General features: G+C 37.1%; 1 protein-coding gene across 2 annotated transcripts; it reads left to right on the top strand.

The window, feature by feature from the left end:
* Positions 1 to 20: 20 nt before the first annotated feature.
* On the top strand, positions 21 to 12,674 carry LOC101861014. Of its 2 annotated transcripts, none has more exons than XM_005090543.3 (3): positions 21 to 125; positions 6,818 to 7,110; positions 7,944 to 12,674. In XM_005090543.3, the coding sequence occupies exons 2-3, from the start codon at positions 6,859 to 6,861 to the stop codon at positions 8,766 to 8,768; spliced, it is 1,077 nt and encodes a 358-aa protein (XP_005090600.1). In that variant the 5' UTR covers positions 21 to 125; positions 6,818 to 6,858; the 3' UTR covers positions 8,769 to 12,674. The 2 variants fall into 2 exon arrangements, with proteins under 2 accessions (XP_005090600.1, XP_005090599.1); XM_005090542.3 differs by having other exon boundaries at positions 22 to 316.
* Positions 12,675 to 13,190: the final 516 nt, after the last annotated feature.

Raw genomic sequence — 13,190 nt, 5'->3', positions numbered from 1 at the left:
TAGTTACAGCTATCGATGCAAAATCTGGTGACCAGCTGTAACAAAGAAAACGAACAACGAAAAATAGTCTCGAAAGTGAAAGTAGCTCAGGCTACGTTGACGTATTGTGTGACGTTTTAAGCTTGGTAAGCCTACCAAAGCTTATAAAAAGAGGTGGCTGGCCACAATCACACGACACAAGTGCAATGTATTAGATCTATGACATAGCCCTACATTCTAACGTAGCCTAGACTACAGTTGGTACCTGGAGAATAGGCCAGGGCCAGGTCACATATTGAGTCATTGAGTTTTATTTCGAGACCAAATCTACGCCAAAGTAAGTAGATTCTATACATCTAGATCTAGATCTCTAGAATGTAGGAGGTCAAACTAATAGTATAGTATCTAGATATAGATCTATAAATCTAGATAGAATCTAGATATCTAGATTTATCTGGAGTCTAGATCTAGATTCTATATTATATAAGATATAAGATAAATTCAGAGAGTCGGAGATAAATGCTTTTGACTTTGGCAACGCAATTTAATTTGAAAAGACGAATTATTTATAGCCTGAAGTAAAGGCCTGCATAGTATACCTTTCACAGGTCAGATTCACCTGATCTGTCTTCTCATATGCCACCCACAGTGGAAGCAATGTTGCATTCTAAGCCTGGTTCCCTACAGCATATGAAACAGTATAATGTAGACAGTCTGACATGACGAAAAATAAAAATTAAAACGAAGTGACTATTTCTCTGAACGTTTGGGAAAATAAAGTTGAACTCTATTTCTCCGAACGGTTTCCGATCTTGAGATTTTTTTGGTTATTTGCGAGATTTAGGCGTCATCCTGTCATTCTGCCATTTGCGAGGACTGGGAAGTAGAAGCATTTTTTTACATCAAATTCAATTTCTAGAGCTAGAAGAGATTTTTTTATAAATGTCTGAAGATACTTCAGTTGTGGTTAGGGCAACGTTCCCGGACTATACTTCATTTGAAAGTACCTTCAGAAGGTACTGCGAGAAAACAAGACTGCTCGACCTTGGCAGTAACCTGTTTTGCATTTAATCTTACTTACTTTTTTACTTTTTTCTTCCGCTTGTACCCTGGGGTGTCGCGGGGAGACACAGGTGTCTGTCTGCAGCAAGTCGTGTGGCCTGTAGGAGGGACATCCCATGATCTTTAAGGGTGTCTGCCACAGATTCACTCCATCGTCGCCTTGGTCTTCCTCTGGCTCTCCATCCAGAATATTTAATGTTGTATGCTCTCAGTCTCAGAGCTGGATGGTTTGAGGGCATCCGCGTGAGGTGTCCGAACCACTTGACCTTTTGTTTTTCAATGTGTGGTAGGACTGGTGTTGCTCCCACGGTGTCCCTTATGACTTCATTTTTAATTTTGTCTCTTCTTGTTTTGTTGACCGCTCTCCTTAAGCATTTCATCTCACATGTGACCAGTTTCCTCTGCATTTAGTCATCCAGCAAAATCTAAAATCTTTCATGTAAAAAAAAATCCCCCCCCCCCCCCCCTACCCGTTCACACCTTACACACACAATGCACACTCACACACACATGCACACACACACACACTCACACATGGGCATTCCATTCGCATCAACTTATCTCGAGAACGGAAACCGTTTGGAGAAATAGAGTTCAAGTTTATTTTCCCGAACGTTCAGAGAAATAGAGGCGGCCTAAATAAAAACGGAAGAAAGTTTCTGCGGAGTGGAAACAGAACTATAGATCTATTGAAGGAATAGTGCGAGCAAGGCCAGGATTACCTCCACACAAACCCGCTCAAGAAGATGACAGACAGAAAGTTGTCAACTACAGTACAGTGGAGTCCACTTATAACGAGTCCGGAAAAAACGAGAAGTCTGTTATAAAGACACTGTTCTAAAACCCCGTTTTTTTCTCCTCTTTACCTTTGTAAATAAAATACTGCTATACCGCTATCAGACAAACATGCAAGTCGGTTATAATTATAGCGGAATATTGCTGCTGCTGTGCACAGTGCATAGGCCAATTATAATGCAAAACCTCGCCAGTTGAGAAACTTGTTGGTGATCTAGCGAAACAAAGAATAGGAGAGCCCATGTGTGTCAACAATAAAGGCCGGAGTGACTGAGTAGGGAGGGTTTGACATGCGCAGACAAGCAGAGCGCCTCGCATGATAAGCCAGCGTAAGCCTAGTTTAGATTATCGAGGCCTACCATGCCTCTCACTTCTCCGATGCGGGCATGGAGAGGTCACAGCAATGTGATGGATGGAGCGAATGTGTGACATGCGCGAGCAGACAGAATGCACCACAGGGTGGGATGGGGTGGGGGAAAACACAACGGGCGAGTTAGCCCAGAGCCCTTTCTTTCTGATCGCCAAAGCCGAGCTGCCAGTCCACATTGCTAGATCTAGCGCTAGATAAACCTGATTCGAATTTTGATCAAGTAAGACCTAAAGGTCATGTTGAAACAAAATCATCATCGGGGGAGATAGCAAAAGGAAATAAACAGAACACCAAACTCATAGATTAGGCCTACTTTACAGTTTTCCTTGAATTTATTGCTGGACTCCTTATAGCGAGAATCCTGCTATAATGGACATTTTGCTCCGGTCCCCACCCTCTCATTATAACAGGATTCCACTGTATATAATATAAATCTGGTCCCTGTCCTTGGAAGGAAAATCAGCACACTTCAAAGGCTTGGTGACGTGGCAAATACCCAAATGGAATAGAGTCCTGGGCACCTCTAGACATGAATGGATTATGAAGTTTCTTATGGTAAAAAATGCCAGAAATTCCCAGTATGCAAAAATATGTTCTTCAGGACAACAGCTCTTGGTGAATGGTAGTAAGGAACAACATTGTCATTAATGGATACACTTTTGTCGTTAATGAAATTGCCAGCACAGAGCATTGTTCTGACACTGCCGAGGCAACCCTCACTACAAGAAAGTATCTGAGCAGAAAACATTTCTTATAGAAGGTTTCTTTGCAAAGCTGCCCAAAGTGACTTCTCGTCATTGTCGAAAACAAATAGGAAAATTTTGTATAGAGCAAACTGTCTCTTAATGCATAAATGTGATCTGTGTGTGGGTCACACTGCTGAAAAAGTCAGTGATGAGGTTTGGAAGCGTCCAAGAGAAGGAAAACCACTAGGTAACGCCGAAAAGAACAACGGAAAAAAGCTGGCTGCAGCAAGCAACAGTAAAAATCTGTGTAATCGCAATGGGCCTTCAGTCTGTCCTCCTGGTGCCTTGTCTACAAAGTTGAGCGTTTTATTATAAAATTAAATTGTTCGTGCACATCAGTACAAATGTTAACTCGGTGACAATGGATGTATTTTTGCTACATTTGGTGTGAAGAGGAGGGACAGTTGTTGGATAACAAGTTTTCGTTGTGTATCATTGACTGTCTTCAGACAAAAGTCAAGTGTGAAACATTGAATCTATTCAGACGGCTGCAGTTACCAAAATAGAAATGCTGTGTTGTCAAATGCCCTCATAAACTTCTGCTCAAATCAAGGTATAACAACTGAGTAGACGTATAAATGTCGTGAAAGGGAAGCTGTACACGTAGATCGATTTTGTTGAGGCCATTTACCAAAAAGCCTTGAAATACACAATAATTTCTGTTCAAATAATAAATAATAATAAATAGCATTTGTATTGCGCATATCCCCGCTCAACAGCAGGCTCTATGCTCTTTACACTATATTATTACCCCAGCAGACCATAGAACACTCCGAAACATTCTCAGCTTCCCGGGAAGCATACAGTGCAAGCAGCTGATTAAGCGCTCAAACACTAACAAACTGACAAGATCTTTCGCTGTCTATAGCTGGGTTCCCATTCCCACCTGGGTGAAGTGAGGAAAATTCGTGTAAAGTGCCTTTCCCAAGGACACAACGTCGGGTCCCTGATGGGATTCGAACCCACGACCTTACGGTTGCGAGTCCGAGAGCCTAACCACTAGGCCACCGACACCACAAATGAACTATGCACTCATTTTTTCAAGGCGAGAGTGAGTGGATTACCTTACAAAAGTCTTTTATAATCTCAACCATGAAGTCTTCAAGGATTTCACAAAGTCTGGCCCTTGGAAGTCCATCAGACCTGAAGGGTCCAAAAGCAACCATGTCGTACAGACATTTGTATTCTTCAGATGGCAGGATAGAATGCAAAATTGAATAGGCTGATTCATGGGACAAGTTTGAACCCCCCCCCCCCCCGAAAAAACAAACAAACAAAACAAACAAACAAACAAACAAACAAAAAAGCAAAGCACACACACAAACAACAAAAAATAAAACAAACAAAAACCAAGAGGCAACGATGCAATGATCACTGAAGAACCAACTTTTTTGTACACAATAACTTATAAGCCTCTGTTGATGACATAATTATATTATTGCATATGTACTTTATTATTTAATTTGACACTGCTGACAACAATATAAATATTTTTAATAAAATTTCAATTCCCGATGCTCTGAAAAGTTTGTATGTAAAATGCGTAAATAAGAAAATGCACTGATGCACATGGACATGAAGAGTCAAACAACTTACATGCGTCATCCAGCCTCCTTATTCTGGAAAAGGCCAACCAATCCTAGCACTTTTCTCTTGTCTCTAATAGCGTTTTAATTATGGCCCGGCTGGGAATCCTACCCTACCCTGAAAGAATCTCCCTGTTCTCACTTTTTTTGTCTTGGCCACTACCTACATATATAAAAATACAAGTTCGGTCTTTCTGTTGTGAGAAAATATTGTGGCTTAAGAAATTCACTCTACCTGCATTTCACACTGATCAAACCTCGTAAATGACATATAGTCGTCCCTTACGAGGTTTGATCACTACCATGACAGTGTAATCATTTCTCGTAAGCGCCATAACGTAGGAAAATCAATATTTGTTCTTAAAAAGTAACTAACTCTCATTTAGTAACATTGTTTTGAATGGTTTTGTACAAAATTGAAGAGGTTTGATAAAGTAGTTTTGACATAGATCCGTTTTTTTCCTTCTCCTGGAAAATTCTCTCTCTGGCACTTACGAGGTCTGATCACAGGGGCATCGAAGGTAAATGCAGGGTGGTAATTTGTTCATATATTCATGAATTAACCTAACTCTTCACATCTGTGATATTGCTTTCCCTGCTGTTAAGCAGGAATTGACTTCTGGTAATGATATTACACTGTTTATGGAGGGCCAATCATTATGAACTCAATCATTTTAAAGGCTTCAGATTAACACTGACTTTATAAAGTTTAGTGTGAAATAGTGTGTAATATCATTCATTATCATAATCATATAGGCCGCCTATATTATAATTATAATCTACATAATTTGGTATAATTAGAGAGGTGATTGAACCTTTCCTCATTCTTCCCACCAGTATTTGTAGTGGAATTTTTAGTAATTTAATAATATGACTCCCATGATAAAAGACTTATTGTTGTTCTATCATGCATCTCACTCTTTAGGTCTAATTCTATAGAGCATCTGAATTCTGATGATTCAGGTGAACTGACAAAATCATCAGTCTTTTAACAGTATAAAAGCTTTGCCTAGATCACCAAGTGCCACGACAGCGTGTCAGTTGGGTAGAACAATAACAATATTATTAGGGTGGTTTTTATTTTTATGAATCTATAGTGAGTGTATTGATGCAAAGAACGAGAACAATTTTAAGACCAGACGCACAATTAAATCACCTGTCACCTTGGCGTGTCCATCCATATAGTTAGTACCTACATCTTGCTGCAGCAGATTGTCATCTGCCCTGGTCTCTTCTTTGATGAACTACTTCATAAAGTTGTTGACCATTGTCAGCTTCCACATTGCCAAGCCTCGACTTTTCCCTTGCAGCACAGTTGTCATCAGGTCTGTTTTGTACACACATATTATAAATTGTGACTATGTACTTCACCTTCAAGTTCTGTCAGGACACTTTCATTCGTTTCTTTTTTTTTTCTTTCTTTCTTTTTAAAAAATTTTTGCTGCTTATTTTAATGAAATAGTTTGCTGTTTGGATTCTATTTTTGCCATCCTTTCCATTAATCCCATGCAAAACAGCTGCGGGGATGTCAGATTGATACATTTCAGAATTTTGATTTCCAATCTTCAGGTGGTACTCCGTCTTTCCCGGCGATATAATTTAGGTGTACCATCCTCTCCATAATCTGCATTTAACATCTTTAGTGCATATATTCCGTCAGATACTTACATTGAGCACATGGACAGGATCAAAATGGCATAGTTACAAAGAAACCAACCCATAATATAAAATATTTTTTGTGTGATTTTCTTTCTGTTGGTGCTGTGCTTTAATTGTTGGAGCAAATTTACAAAAATTTGATAAATGGAAGGAATTGAAAATGGCTTGCCTTACTCTTTCACCTATCAACATGGACTTTTTAAAGAGTTCAAAATGTTACAGTAAAGAGGATTCTAAACCAAACGTTTGATACCTGCTAGAGAAAAATAATTTTAGACTGACACATTTTTCTACATGCTTCATCTTCCCTGTCCCGGCTATAACTCTTTAGCAACAATTAATTAAGCCTATTGCTTCCCCAGTCTGGTTAGTTTTATTGTAATTTCCCCCCTGTGCGTTGGTTTCTCAGAGTAAGATAGCTTGTCATCCTAAAACTGTTGTGTATGAGTTTATATTTATAAACTGACTATATCAAGTTTTAGTTATAAAAATGGTGCTCAACCTGCAATACTGTTAACAGTGAATTTTGTGAAAATATTATTTGCCCTCTTCATGTGTTTGGAAGCTATTTTGTTCTGATATATAATATATGTATTATTTATGTATTCTGTTCTGAACAGGTTCAACTTTAAATTAAAAAAATAAAAGTAGTGTTGTGAAGATGTCGGCTCTGGATAAAGTGTTCACCGAGCTTAATCGAAAGGAGTTGAAAGAAAAGGGCTACACAGTTGTAAGAGGCGTGTTTCCCAGAGAGGTGTGTGATGAGTATCAGGGTGCGTATCGTGACTGGCTGAACGGATTCCCAGAAGGTACCTGGCCTCAGACCAAACACTCCCTCATTCAAAAGTACAGTGTTGGTCATATGAGCACCTCCTGGGATATCAGGCTTAAGTGCTATCCTGTCTTTTCTCAGGTTTGTTTCTGAGTTTAAAAATGTTGTTTTTTATATGAGTTTGTTTTGTTTGTTTCATTCTTACCAGTTTTTCAATCAAATAGAGGCTTTCAACAATTTGAGGAAAAAGTTTAAAATGCTCTCTGTCCCTTAGTTTTAAATTTTGTGTTAATATAGGCTTTCTGAGATGGCTTTGATACCTATTACTGAGACGTACATGTCATTTTTTTAATAGTGTTTAGAATTTAGAACTGTTCATGGAACAGGATGTCACATCTAATGAGCACTGGTCTCATGTTAAATTACTGTATTACTGTGTTTCAAATTAAATGAGTTGTAAGGTAAAATGCTAGGTGAAAATTAACTTCAGGCTTGTGATGTAAATAACAGAGTAAAACAAACGTTTGATTAAACTCACCAAAAAATGTTTGAATTGAGAGTTACGTTGGTCTTAGCATAGAGTACTGTTGTTGAAGTTGATGTTTATGGTCCTGTAGATCTTTTGAAAGTGGTTCACTTGGTCCAAAGTCAGATCCAGGGGTGAGAGGAATATAAATATTACTGGGAGAATGAGAAAAGTAATTCAAACCCAGCTCAGGTTTGGATGTCCCCTTGACTGATCAAGTTTGTTTCCTCATATATACCAGGGCATTTGGCAAATATTTAAATGAAAGGGGGATACAATAGAAAGACAAAATAGTGCTGTTACATTTCCAGTTATAAATTGAAAAGACAAAATTAACCAATTTACATGTACACGCATGCTCGCAAACACACACATATTAAGCTTGTTTGTGCTGGAAAGATAAAATTTGTAAATTAACAAATGTTTTGTTTTTTTCTAACCATCACAGTTGTGGAAAACAGAAAAGTTGCTGTCGAGTATTGATGCTATTGCTGTAGGAAGGCCTCCTGAAGAAAATGAGGAAATATTTTGGGCTCCTGGCCAGTCATGGCTGCATGTTGACCAGCCGGCCTACAGACTAGGACTCCATGCATATCAAGGGGCAGTCTACCTGGAAGATTGTGAAGAAGAGGACTGGACTTTTGAAGTTGTTGAGGGTTCGCATAAACATTTTGATGATCTTCACAACAGAATTGGTCAAAAACGCTGCACCAAACTGACTCCTGAGGATTTAGAATGGCTGACAGAGAAAGGTTGTAGGCTTACAAGAGTTCCGTGCCCAAAGGGGGGTATGGTGTTGTGGGATTCGAGACTCCTGCATGCTAATGCACGTCCTATAGAAGGCAGGAGAAACCCAGGTCGTTGGAGGTGGGTCGTCTTCGTGTGTATGACTCCAGCAGTTTGGGCAAAAAAATTAGATCTGAAGTTGAAGAAACAAGCTTATGAAAATCTACAGCTTACGTGCCATTGGCCGTCAAGAGGCGTCTTTATTTTCTCCTCAAAACTTGAAGAAGGTATGACAGAGGATCCGAACCCACTCAACACACTCCCGGAAATAGCTACTCGTGATACGGCAAAGAGACTTATGGGCCTGTTGCCTTATGAAGGGGATAATAATAAATCTGTTCATACTTTGGAGTTTGATGCTGAAAAATTTAAGGATCAAATGACAGACAATGACAGGAAACTTTTAGAAGAAAATGACGAAGATTGTGAGCTTCCCCCTCCCTATGAGCCTTTCAGTCATCTGGTTATTCCAACCTCTCGAGCATAACAAATTTGTATTTCTATTTTTACATTCCTGAAGTTGTAGTCATTAAAAAAATGTCTTGGAGGCAACTTTGGGATATTTTTCTTAACCCTTTGTCTCCATTTTTTTTTTCCACCCTTGGACGGAATATACTTGTATAGTGGGCTATAATTTCTCCTTAAATTAAGCTACAGCAGTGTTTTATACCTCATAAAAAATGGAAATGAATGTAAAGTCAGCGTAAGTAAAATGCGTGGCCAAAATATCAAATTGTAATTCATTGCAATAATACAAACTGAACGGAAAACATTGTAAAACAATAATATCAAATTTGCGAAACATCAACAAAAAGAAATATATATATATTTATTATATAGATCTATATATAAATTACTATGGAATGTTTTTATGTGTAGTTTATTCAATCTACTTACATTTTTGAATGCGTATTTTTCATTGTAAAAAGATAATTTTTCGCAAAGTTACCACCTTTTTTGGACAGTCAGCTAAGCTTGGAAGTTGTTACCCAGCAGCCACAGACTGGAACAATGCCCTATTAAAAAACATCTCTTTTCATTTAAACTATCATTAAACTAATTGAACAGACCCACATAAGGAGAAAACCTAACATCTATGCATAGAATACTAGTCGTACTATGAATGTATTGGGTGATTTTTTTGTGTTTATTTGGAAGTAAACTATGGTGTTCTCATCGGCTAGTGGCACAAGCCACTTGTCCTAATGTGGCCATCTCACTAACTGGTTCCACGGGCCACTCTGAGACAATGGATTAAGACCCCAATCTGTTTCATTTCATTCTGTTTTAAATGTTGCACTGGTTACATTTTCAAAGAAATTTAAGAATAAAATCTCTTAAGACTTTACTCAGAGTTATACTTACTACACAAGAATTTTATTACCTAATTTGTTATTTTATAATATGTATTACATGTGCCATATTTTCATAAGCTGCTGTTCTTGCATGGTCCTCAAACTGGGATAGAAAGTCTTGCAATTTTACTCATGGCTTGTTGAAGTTCTGGCACCAAATTGGGACCCTCGTTGTTCATTTTTTGTTAAAAAGCATCAAATAGTTTGGCTAATTCAATTGAATTGTCAAATTTTTAAATATTGGTAACCTCTTCTTTTACTAAGGGACGAGGAGAATTAAGTGAGTTTGTAGATTTGTTATAGTGTGGTTTGATACAATGGTGCTGAATACATCTACTACATGGTATGTATAGTGTATGGTGGCCTTTGTAATGTTTATTCTGAACCAGTAATGTCCAGAAGCCAAGAAAAATTGGTTGTTTTTTGTTTGTCTTTTAGATGTTTAACAAGGGGGGGGGGGGTGTTCTGTATTTAAAATGATAAACATGAGGATGAAAATGATGGCTGATGTGACATATTTTTGTGATTTTAAGCTTTAACAAAGACAGAAAATACAAAAGTATTTTTCTATGTGCATGTATGTAAATTTAAAGTAAGAAATCATGTATTTCCACATGTGTTGATGTATTTCTGAACTAATTTCACTAAGCAGAAGGTTTTAGAGTTTTTAAAAGACATAAATTATAAAGTAGCCCCAAAATTATGTTTATGTTAAAGTTGAAAACATTTTTTGGGTATCAAATTTTTAGCTCAAGATAAGGATAAAAGTATTGTATGCAAAACATATAAAGTTGACCTGTAGTTCTATGTCATTTGAACTTAGAAGTTGAAGGATAAAGACTGGAGATCTTTAAGATTTTTATTATTTTTCTTGTGGCTTGCTTGGACATAGCTGTAACTTGTTTGTTTTTTCTGACATTCCAAATTTGCAGGAGATTCAAGTTGTGATAATCAAAATGTAATGTAGCGACGTATTTTTACTCTTGATGTTTCTACTATTTGCATGTTGATGTGATGTAAGCCTACCTCCCTTTATTCCCAATGGACTGATGTATGCTGATAGTGACAGATGTGATGGTTAATAGGTTCTTTACCCTGCACGCAAAAGATGAGTATTCAGTTTCTGTGCGGAGGAGCCTATTTTAATCTTATCAACCATCTCAGTCTTTCTGCTGGGATACTGTATCATCTGTGCCAGGGTTGATCCCTACATGCGAGGTCAAAACAACCTGCTTCCTAAATTATCTCATGAGTTATGTTGACAGAGACGGTAAACAGTAAAATCATTTCTCCGCAGGGTTCTGAGAAATTTTCTGTCTTTTTGGTTTTATATCTCAGAGAAATTTATTTAAGAGGAGTAAATGCATGTTATTGATTATTTAACTTATTTTTATACCTACTTTAAGTTTTACTCCTATGTAATATAATATTAATGTTCAACCCCTAAAGAGACCCTAAACGATGCAACAGGATATAGGAAATCAAACATTATTATATCATTGCACTTTTTTTTAAAGCAACTGGCATTTTTGCCTGTATTATGCACTATCATCATTAACATCATCCTCATCAAGCGCCTGATCTAGGACAGACAATTCCTTTGTTGATGCTCTCAAAAAAGCTACATTATCCTGATCTTTCCCAGTTACCCATCTATTAAGATCCTCCAAGTAGGTTGCTCTGTGTCAACAACTACCCCTGCCTCCTGTAGCCTTCAATTTTGTCAGTGAAAGCTACATGTTCAAGGCCTTTATGTTTCTTCAAGTGTCCCTGAAACTGCATTTTTTGGTCTTTTCCTGATTGTTTTAATCATTGAGCGGCCTGCGTGGCTTCTTCATCAGGTGCATTTTGTACTACTTTGTTTGATTTCTTTTCCTTGCCATCATCTCAGAGCCATAAATGAAATGTGGAACAATGCAGCCCTTAAACTGTTGTGTCTAGTGCTGAAATTGGTGTGGTTCACTCCTACTTCCTACTTCAATAGAAACTTTGAAGTAATGTTATAAATATTATGATCGCAATTTTACTAAATCGGAATGTTGTTTTATTTCAGTATTATAACTGAAGTACAATGAATGTCCGTTGATTGGCTTTTGTCAGGTTAAGAAATGGATAAAGTGCAAAAATTAAGGAGATGATGATTTGATTGAGTTTCGGCCATTTTTAATTCCAGCCTATGATTGTGTTCTCTATATATATAATCTAATGTTCTAATCATGTTACTGAGTTCTTGAAAAACGTTCAGCTTGCAAAGAAAACCTCTCACTAATTGATGAGAAAGTAAAGGTTAGCCCTCACTATTGTACTTACAAAGACTATATTTCAGATGAGATACATTGACTTTAGCAATGGTTTTAGAAACAAAAAAATGTAAAACCTAGCCTATTTCTTTCACTACTTTCAGTTAAATGGTTAAGGCATTATATGTATAAATGTCCAATCTTGAAAATGGGGTCGGGTCAGGGACCGCAGCTATGGTCTGTCAGCGACCTTATAAAATTTATAATAGAGATAGCTTTGAATTTAATGTGAAGTTGAATAGAGTAGCAATAACGATGATGTAGAAAGATTTGTGTTGTCGTTATAAATATCATATATGAGTCATAATAATAAAAGAAAAAGAACAAAACTTTAATTGTTATTTTCTAATGGAGTAAGACTTCGTCCCCTCTTTGATTCATATTGTATGTAGTTTTTCTATTTTTTGGCACTGCAGTGGGTAAGATCAACCTTAAGTGGTGTTAATGTTCGTTATTGGGATTTGTTTGCTTTAGTGCTATACTATATGCTACTGGGTCGCCAATTACTGTTAATGATTTCTTGATTAATTTGTGGAATAAGTAGTCCTAGTGAACTTATTGTATGTCTCTGTTGAATTATGTTGATTATTATATACCGGGTGCTTTGACTTTTTGAATTATATTTTTTATTATATCATACACTATCTCTACTGTGCACAAACTGTATAATACATTTACGGGTAGAGATGAAAAATAAACAGAAATTATATATCCTTTCCTCAATAAATGAAAATCATGTTGATTTTTTTTTCATTCTTTTTAAACACGTTACAAATTTAATTAATTAACGGGAGAAGCGACTCGAGATCTCGATTTTGCTGATTTTGGGTCAAGCTATGCAAATTGAGATGTTGGCTGATTTTTTAAGGTCAACCAATTCTTTGTCTAGGAATAGCATGGAGACGATTGAGAAAATTATTATTCCAGTCGTAAATTTATATATGTATCTATACTATACATTGAGAAAATTCTCTTTTTTTTTTTCTTTTACACCTTTTAAAAAGTACTCCTTGTTACAATAACAGTGATTGGTTGGATATACTTACACTAAATTTGGTCCAAAATTAAGGGGGGGGGGGGGGGGGGGCAACACCCTAAAAAACCCAATTCTTTGAGTTGTAGGCATATTTAGCTTCTTCAGCCTCTCTTACAACTATTTTATAGCATTAGAACCCCCTAAAGCCTTATTTATTCCCATACTGGGAATGTTTGTCACCACCTTTTCCTCATGAAGTCAATCTTTTACTTTAATTT

This window comes from Aplysia californica, unplaced genomic scaffold (genome assembly GCF_000002075.1).
Source record: "Aplysia californica isolate F4 #8 unplaced genomic scaffold, AplCal3.0 scaffold00019, whole genome shotgun sequence".
Taxonomy (NCBI): domain Eukaryota; kingdom Metazoa; phylum Mollusca; class Gastropoda; order Aplysiida; family Aplysiidae; genus Aplysia; species Aplysia californica.
Note: the sequence above shows the minus strand (reverse complement) of the source record. Positions and strands in the feature narration are given on the sequence as shown.